Here is a 9,544-nt window from a genome sequence, read left to right as displayed (position 1 = left end):
TTTATAAAACACAGAACATTCACAAATGCATACAAAATTCAGAAATGCACACAAAATTCAGAAATACACACACAATTCAGAAATGCAAACAACATTTACAAATGCACTCAAGATTCACAAATGCACAGGACAAGATTCAGAAATGTATTTCTGATGCACACACACATATATATTGATTTACAAACTGCTTGCGGTCTGTGAACTTCACTGCATTTGTGTGTGAATTTTGAGACTCCCCTGGCTTGGCTCAACACACAAATGCCTTTTTTTAACAGGGAATGATCTGCAACCAATCAGATATCTCCCTGGTTTGAGCCAATCACAAGAATGCACCCCAGGTGGGGGATTGTTTACCCAAAGCCAATCAGCGAACGACTCACTTTCCTCAGTGAATGACTCACTTTCCTCATGCAGCGAACGACTCACTTTCCTCAGTGAATGACTCACTTTCCTCACGCAGCGAACGACTCACTTTCCTCAGCGAACGACTCACTTACCTCACGCAGCCGGCGACTCACTTTGCGCAGCCGGACACCCACTTTGCGCAGCAGGAGACTCACTTTCCGCAGCCGGAGAGTCACTTTCCTCTCGCAGCGAACGACTCACTTTCCTCATCGAACGATTCACTTTCCTCACGAGTCACGTAGCGAACGACTCACTTTCCTCACTCAGCGAACGACTCACTTTCCTCAGTGAACGATTCACTTTCCTCACCCAGCAAAGTTGAACAAACAATTCCCTTTCCTCACACAGCCATCAACTCACTTTGCGCAGCCGGAGAGTCACTTTCCTCTCGCAGCGGACCACTGACTCTCTCTTCCTGTAGGGACCGAATATTATAATTTAAGTGACTTCTATATTGCATCCAAAAGAATATTTAGATATATTTAAATATTCAAAAAGGTGTAAAACATTTTTTTAAATAATTGCCTATTGCAAATTTATGAATCCATGGTTAACTTTTTTTCTGCAGTCACAGTCTGGGCTATATGTACTGAGACATTTTTAAATTTATATTTTGTAAAAAATGAAAAAAAAAATAAACCTGAATTGTAATCTAAACATCTGTATTTTCATACAATTTCATAAATAAGTAGGCTATAATATGCCGCACCACAGGCATATCACGCTGTGTGAACGCGTTCATGTGATTGGTTTATAAGTAAACAATCCCCCACGTGGAGTGCGTTCTTGTGATTGGCTAAAAGAAGGGAGACATCTGATTTGTTGCTGATCATTCCATGCATTTGTGTGTCAAGCCAAGTCAGAGGAGTCTCAAAATTCAAACACAAATGCAGTGAAGTTCACAGACCGCAAGCAGTTTGTAAATCAAGATATATATGTGTGTGCATCAGAAATACATTTGTGAATCTTGTCCTGTGCATTTGTGAATCTTGAGTGCATTTGTAAATGTTGTTTGCATTTCTGAATTGTGTGTGTATTTCTGAATTTTGTGTGCATTTCTGAATTTTGTATGCATTTGTGAATCTTCTGTGCTTTTTAAATTTTGTGTGTGCATTTGTAAATTTTGTGCGCATTTGTGTATCCTGTGTGTGTATTTATGAATCATGTGTGTGCATGTATGAATCCTGTGTGTGCATATGTGAATGTAGTGTGTGCATTTATCTTTATTGAGACTCTTTTGGCTCCATATGTATTATACTGCTTTGAGCTTTCAACAAAAGTCCAGCGCTTCTAGAAGACCCAGAAAAAAAATATACAAGATAATTCAATATAAGCACAAGAGAAAAAGATACATTTTAAAATTAAATTCTCAGTTGTACACAAAAATTGTACACATTAATTTGATAAAACCAACAGACCTTTTTATCTCTAAATTACACAAAACTAATATATATATATATATATATATATATATATATATATATATATATATATATATATATATATATATATATATATATATATATATATATATATATATATATATATATATACATATATATTATGTATATCAAAATTATACATAAAACAAAGATTATTGGAGTACTGTTGGAGTACTATAGTAGTAATATATTATTTAAGTTATTTTTACTTCAAAATGTTGTGTTTAATTCAGTGTGTTACTGGCTGTTTCTTTGTAATTAATTGTGAGATTTACTAGCAATTTCCTGAATTGAGTAAAAATAGTTTCTAGACAAACATTTTCAGTGTAAGTTAAGTTATTACTGAACTCACCGACATGTAATTTTAAGCTACCCTTATGGACCCTTATTTTTTTATTCTATTTGTTTATTTTTGTGTCAACATGTTTTACTAGATTTTAGGATCAGCACATGCTAACATATATCAATTTTAGATTGACTGATTTGTTGGAAAAGACTGAAGCTGAGAAGATCTAGAGAAGGCAAAATCCCTGTCCGTGGTACTGAAATGTGACAATTGTGATTAATGCATTGTTTTCTAGTTTGGCAGACTAATGATTTAATAAGGTAATTAGATTATACATTGTACTACTCTACTACTGCACTATCACATGCTGATGATGTTTACTCATGACAACTACATTAATTATTGTCAGTATATACCTCTCATGTGTCTAGAATAAAGTGTTAGCAATATTTTCATATAAACATTAAAGATAAAGTTGCAGAAGTATATTTATTGGCCAATATGGTGATACCCTTGTGGTCCATTAATCAAAAACTAAATAGCTATTATATATACTTGCATGTAATAGTCATCACTTCGGTCTGATTTGTGATGTTTTGTCTTGGTGTCTGTGTGCATTGTCTCTGAGCACATGGGTCATTTCTGTTGAGAGCCGGATACATTGCTCCAGTTACTCCCTACACATTACACTCTCATTCGGGGAGTTCACTTTGACGCTGCATCCCAAATTATGCTCTGGTTGGTGTGACTTTGACGCTGCGTGTCTGATGACGCTAGGATCTGTCCCTGCTGAGAGGTTCTTTCTTGGCCCTGTGAACTTGGTGTGATCTTCCATTTTGTGTTCCTGTTGTTTTCCCTATTTGCTCAGTGAGGGTTTAATAAACTTTTTTGTTACCTGCTACTGAATCCTGTATTTCCCTGACATAATGATTCAAATAAATAAACATAAATAAATAATCAGTCATATATGGGACAGCATTAGCCTGCATCATGTTTTTAAAGAGAGTTTAAAAAAGTGATGCTGCCCAGTATTATTGATAAATGTCTCATAAAGCCCCATAAGACCAAAATATTAGGCTGTGAGACCTGTACTAAAATCAAGTGAAGCTATTTAAAAAAATTCAAAATTTATGCTAAAAAGGGTTGCGGGTTTGAATTTTGGGCTGGCAATACCACTACTGAGCTGCCCTTGAGCAAGGCACCGAACCCCAACTGCTCCCCGGGTGCCGCAGCATAAATGGCTGCCCACTGCTCCGGGTGTGTATTAACTGCTGTGTGTGTGTGCACGAATTATGGGTCACCGTACATGGGTCACCGTACATGGCTGTGTCACTTTCTTTGTAAATTATGTCCTCTTTGAACACAGCTAAAAACATTTAAGATTACCGCTATTTCCATTATTTTATTGCCTCCATTTTCCTAAATGAAAATGTTAAAATTGTATGATTATTTAATATTTTATGTTTATATTTTATTAAAGTTAATAAAGCATGTTCATTTAAATACACAGCATAGTAAAATGGGAAATTAATTTGTGTCCTGTTAAATGCTCACATTTTAACTTGTAAGCCCAGTTGAGCACATAAGGTGTTTGTAGTGTTTAAATAAACTTTTCCTATTATTACGATGTGTTTGTCACCCAGCAGTAATCATTGATAGGTGTGAAACTCATCAGTGGGTCAGTCCTGTGGTTGGAAAATGCTCAAACCACACTGTGCACAATCATGCATGCAAACATACACATACAGAAGCACAGAGGTTCACAATAACCTCTTGCAAGTAAAATAGTTACAGTTTGCACTCTTCATATACATATTTGGGGAATTCTTCATCGGATCAAAATATTTTATATTAATCTACAAAACTTGTAAAAAAAATTATATATATATATTTTCATGTCTAAAGTTAAATGTTTCTCCGCTGATATTCATCACAGCTGTTCTCAGTCCGTTCTACAGGAAATTATATACTTTCTTTTCTCTTCTGACTGGTGCTCTAGTTGACCTAACATATTCTTACATGGACATATGCTGACTTTGTGGAGGAGTCTGTGCTTCGTGGTATTTGAGCAAATACACTTGATGGGGCCCCTACCACCGCAAGCACCTGTCAGCTTAAACACAGGAAATGTGCATTCTCAAGGCATCTTTCACAAACTACAAAGAATATCATGTTATTACATAAAAACAATACTAATATGCTGGGAGATTTGAAAATGTATGCTTTTGAATGTTAGCATCGCACATATACAGCTTGATATCTATGGGTTTTCATAGACAGTAGGTTTGTTCGGTAGCTCACAGAGTACAGAAAGATACTTGAGAGGTGAGGAGCTCTGGTTTGAATCCCGTGTAACCAAGGTTCAACAAAACAGTTCATTTCTATATATAACATTATATCATTCTACATTCTATCAACAAATCCGTTTTAACACTATCGGTAGATTTATGGTTGTGTTTGGTGTAAGGCATATTTCCAACATGATAGAGCATTTGCTTTTAGCTACAGTAGACGGATATTTGAATTCTGAACCATTGCAATACATACCAGAAGCAACAATAAAAAACACAGCACTATATACCTGTATCAAATACAAATTTGCCAGGGTTCATCGCATTGAACCCGTGTTTTAGTACCACTCAGTGAAACATTTGTTTAAATGTCTGAGTAATATAAAACCATGTATACTAGTTTTATGAAAATGTAATTATTATTATTTTTTTTTTTTTTTTTTTTACGTTTTACGACACTGTCTGTCGAAAGGATTAAAAATTTTAAAGGTCATTTGTAAGTTTGTTTGTGTGCTTTAGATGAAAGGACTGCTTATGTTACATGTGGTGTGTGTTTTTTTCCTTTTTTACACATCAAAGGCAGTCGTAGTGGGGCGTCAATCTTTTGAGTAGATCAGCTTTGTGATAAAGAGATTGCAGATACAGTATCCTCCCACTTTAGTTTAGTTTGGTTGAGTTGCATAATGAATTGATGCTTTTTTTCTTTTCTTTTTTTACACCTGAATCCAATCTTTTCATTTACTATAATCAAGTAAATCCAGCTCTGTTAAAATATTTATAGGTGAAGGGTAACTCATTCAGTCAACCAGCACAAACAAGAAGAAGAGGAGATTTATTGAGGTAACTATCTCTATTTCTACATGACACAACAATGTAGAAAACAATGACGCATTATTTTACAATATACTACGTAAATTAATAAATTTTTTACAAATATTTGTATTTTTTTATAAGGTCCCATTAGTTAATGTTAGTTTATGTATTACTAGCCCACATTAATAATCTCTGTTTTAAGTTCCAACAATGGTTGTTTTTTTTAAGAAGACTTGGGGGTTGTTTGTTGTAAATCTGAAAATTATTTAACTATTTTATCAAGCAGTCTTAGGTAGTCTATTATACTACTGGATGCAAGCTTGGTATGGCAACCTTTCAGTCTAATTAAAATCGCAGCTTGCACATCTTGTTAAAACTGCAATGAAAGTTACAGGTATAAGAGAGTAGGTACAGATCACTTCAATTAATTCATGAGTCGCAGTTTCTTAAGAATGCACAAACAATAGGGAGTGATCATAGCAATTTTTTATTTCCAATGTATAAACTTTTGCCATCAGGGAGATATTATAGAGTACCACTTTGTGGTAAGGGCAACCGTTACAAAAAAAAATATTTTTACCTGTATCTATTGATATTTTAAATAGAAAGATGTAATTATTGTAATGTGTGTGTGCTATTTTTAATAGAAAATAATGCAACAAGCTCATAATCACGACTTCATAAATGGGAAATAGGAAGTTTACGATAGTACGAGTACAGCAGAGAAGTGCTTGCTCAGCATAGTGGAGTGCATTGTTTTGTTAACTTTGTGGTTTATTTGGAGTCGTATAGAACGCAGCAACACACGGCCATCTCACAATATATTGCTGTACATATCTATCATTTTTGCTCCTCAGAAATATTCACGAAATCATGCAGCATGTATCAGAATATCTGCACTCTGGTGCCTTTAGCACAAAAGAACCAGGATTTTGGGGTTAAGATTCCCTAGTTTGAGGATACTCTAATTATTCTCCCAGATCCCGCAAACACGAGCTCTACCCGCACATCAAGTGTTGTCCCCGCGCTGCACTCTGCTGTGATGGGTCCCGCGATCATTCAGGTCTCTGATAGGAAGATGCCTGTTATAATGTTACGATCAAGGCACTGGACTCTGAGCATGACTTGTTTTTCTATAACAAACAATAAAATATTTTCTATAAAAAACATTAATGCCCTGGCAATGACAGATAGCTTGTTTTATATTAAATTTAATTAAATTAATGTTAGAATTTAAGATTTACAATAAATATTTTAACATCTACTATGTAAAATGAATACTACTGTAAAAAGCCACCTTATTTGTTTAAAAGAGTTTGCAAACCAAATGTGACCCTGGAAATTTATACATCATCTGAAATCTGAATAAATAAGCTTTCCATTGATGTATGAATGTTTTGTTAGGATCAGACTAACAATATTTGGCCGAGATACAACTATTTGAAAATCTGGAATCTGTTGGAGCAGAAAAACTTCTAAATATTGAGAAAATCGCCTTTAAAGTTGTCCAAATGAAGACTGGTTTTGTGGTCCAGAGTTGTGCCAAATGTTATTGCTCTTTTGTTCATAAAACAGAACAATACACTACTTTTGAATGCATTATAAAAAAAAAATTTGCATAACAATGTGATTAATAGCAGACAACTGTGCGATTAATTGCAATTTTACATTTTTAAATAATACCGTTGCCCAGCACTAATATTTATAATATATACAGTACAGACCAAAAGTTTGGACACACCTTCTCATTCAAAGAGATTTCTTTATTTTCATGACTATGAAATTTGAAGGCACACTGAAGGCATCAAGGGCTATTTGACCAATCGAGATGGTTTAGGGGTGAGCTGGACCGCAGACAGAAGACAAAAGGGTCAACAAGTGACTCTACAATTTTCATCATGAAAATAAAGAAAACTCTTTTAATGAGAAGGTGTGTCCAAACATTTGGTCTGTACTGTATATAATAAGACTTTTTAATTATTGTTTGTCGTGTGTTGTGTGTGTGAATGTACTACTGCAGCTGAGTCAAAAACAAATTTCCTGAAAAGGACAATAAAGTACACTCTAACTCTAATTAACAAACAAATGAACAATACATTTATTACAATATTTTTCATCTATGTTAATATTAATGAAAATACAGTCGTTCATTGTTAGTATATTAATTCACAGTGTATTAACTAATGGCAGTGTTAACAAGCACAGGTTTAGAATTTTTATAATGCTTTGGTAATTGTTGAAATTAACATTAAGATTAATAAATGCTGTAGAAGTATTGTTCATGCTTAGTTCATGTTAACTAAATTAGTTAACTAATGTAAACTAATGAACCTTACTGTAAAATGTAAAAAAAAAAAGAAGAAGAAGAATTATATGACAAACTAAACTGCATAATTTTATAATAATGCATATAATATAGCAACAATTATTTATTCCATTTTATTTCTTTCCCCTCTAGATGATTTAACCTGTTTGGAGCAGATGTGAAAAAAATGATTCAGAATTTTTTTATACTAATGCTTTACCTTTTAAAGTGTAAGTTTCTATTTTTTATTCTGTTAATTTCAGACCCACACTTAGACTAAATGAGCTAAAACAAAAAAAGTGTATAGACATCATACTTGTTTTCAATGTGTTTGAACAAATTTGTACAGTAGGCAATGCTAACTGCTCTCTTATGACATTTCTAGGCAGCTCAGATAATGGAAACATCGTGACTCAGAATCATCTGAAGATTGTTCAAGCTGGAGACAGTGTTAACTTCACCGGTATTTTTTCAAAAGAGTCAAGAAGCACTGTTGCTTGGGTCAAACAAAGAGCTGGAGAGAAACCCCTTTTAATCACTTCATCATATCAATCTTTACCTGCCGTTATTGAAAATGACTTTGAAAAACATAATCGCTTTTTTGTAACAAAAGATGCTGGCAGTTTTAATCTAAGCATCACAAATGTAGAAGAATCAGACACTGCAACGTACTATTATATTAAATATATATACAAGTTCACATTTGGGCAAGGCACAGATCTCATTGTTAAAGGTAAACAGAATGTTTTCTTGCATTTTACTGTGGTACATGTATTGTAGCACATTGTGTCTGGTCAAATGACAATCATGTCGTTGTTGTTTACTGTGTTTTTAGGCAGACACCTGAACATGCAGTCTGATCATGAGACAGCTGTGATAGATCCAGTGCATCCAGAAGACTCTGCAGTGGGACTTCAGTGCACTGTCCTCACTCAGAGCTGTGCAGGAGAACACAACGTCTACTGGTTCAGACGTGAATCTACAGAATCTCCTCCAGGAATGATATTCACTCAGGAGCGCAGGAACGCTCAATGTGAGAAGAGCTCGGATGTGAACTCTACTGCACACAAATGTATCTACAGCCTGCCCAAGAGAAACCTCAATCACTCTGATGCTGGGATTTACTACTGCGCTGTGGCTGCATGTGGACAGATACTGTTTGGAGATGCAGGAAAACCTGATTTGCCTGGGCCAGGTATCCATTAATTTTACTAAATAAATAATAACAATAATAATCGTGGGCTCATGATGTTGCTGCATAATTAATATCTTTGAAAAATGATGTTGTCTTTTTCATATCTAAAGATAAACCATGGAGCACAATTACCCTAGTTTTAGCATCTGCAAACTGTTTATCTGTGATTGTGATCATAATTCTGGGTTCACAGTTGCACAAGCACCGGCAAAAAGGTAAGATGTACATGCTTTATCACCCTTCAAGTCATAATAGTAAAATCAATATCAGTTTCAGTACAGTGCAACATTAATTCTTATTGTTCATTCAAGATGGAATCCCCTACATTGTGCTGGATAAATCAATGGTAAGCCCATATTCTTGCTCTCAGAGCTTAATGTTAAGTGTGCTTCATGCCAATATATATATATATAAAAAGTGGAAATGCTTAAATACTGCATTAAATTAGTTTTTCCCATTTATATTTTAATTAGTCAGTATGTCCATAATCATGATATTAAAACAATGTCTCATTGTTAACTTTGGTTCTGTTTCAGGCTGATGTCACCACTACTGTAAATTATACAGTGTTTCACAAACGTCTTTAACATTTAGAAGACTTGAAATTAAAAAAAAAAACTGGTTATGAAATGTGAGACATGTGAAATTTTCCATTGCTTTACTTACAGCTTTATTCATGAATTTTCTTTCCTGAGAAAAGGGCAGAAAGGTAACAGCAAAACTGAATCCAAAGTTTTTGTAACATTGCCTTCATCTGGTCAGATTTGAACAGATGTATCGACAACACATCCATTCGTTTGTGTTTTA

General features: G+C 34.3%; 1 protein-coding gene across 1 annotated transcript; it reads left to right on the top strand.

Annotated features, from left to right (window-relative positions):
* Positions 1-7,729: 7,729 nt before the first annotated feature.
* Positions 7,730-9,324, top strand: LOC113076357 (uncharacterized). The gene is made up of 6 exons (XM_026249002.1): positions 7,730-7,772; positions 7,928-8,275; positions 8,378-8,737; positions 8,848-8,952; positions 9,049-9,083; positions 9,274-9,324. Exons 1-6 carry the CDS (start codon positions 7,730-7,732, stop codon positions 9,322-9,324), a joined length of 942 nt encoding a protein of 313 aa, XP_026104787.1.
* Positions 9,325-9,544: the final 220 nt, after the last annotated feature.

Source organism: Carassius auratus, unplaced genomic scaffold (genome assembly GCF_003368295.1).
Source record: "Carassius auratus strain Wakin unplaced genomic scaffold, ASM336829v1 scaf_tig00020146, whole genome shotgun sequence".
NCBI classification, from domain to species: Eukaryota; Metazoa; Chordata; class Actinopteri; order Cypriniformes; family Cyprinidae; genus Carassius; species Carassius auratus.
The sequence above is the reverse complement of the archived record's forward strand: the minus strand, read 5'-3'. Positions and strand labels throughout refer to the sequence as shown.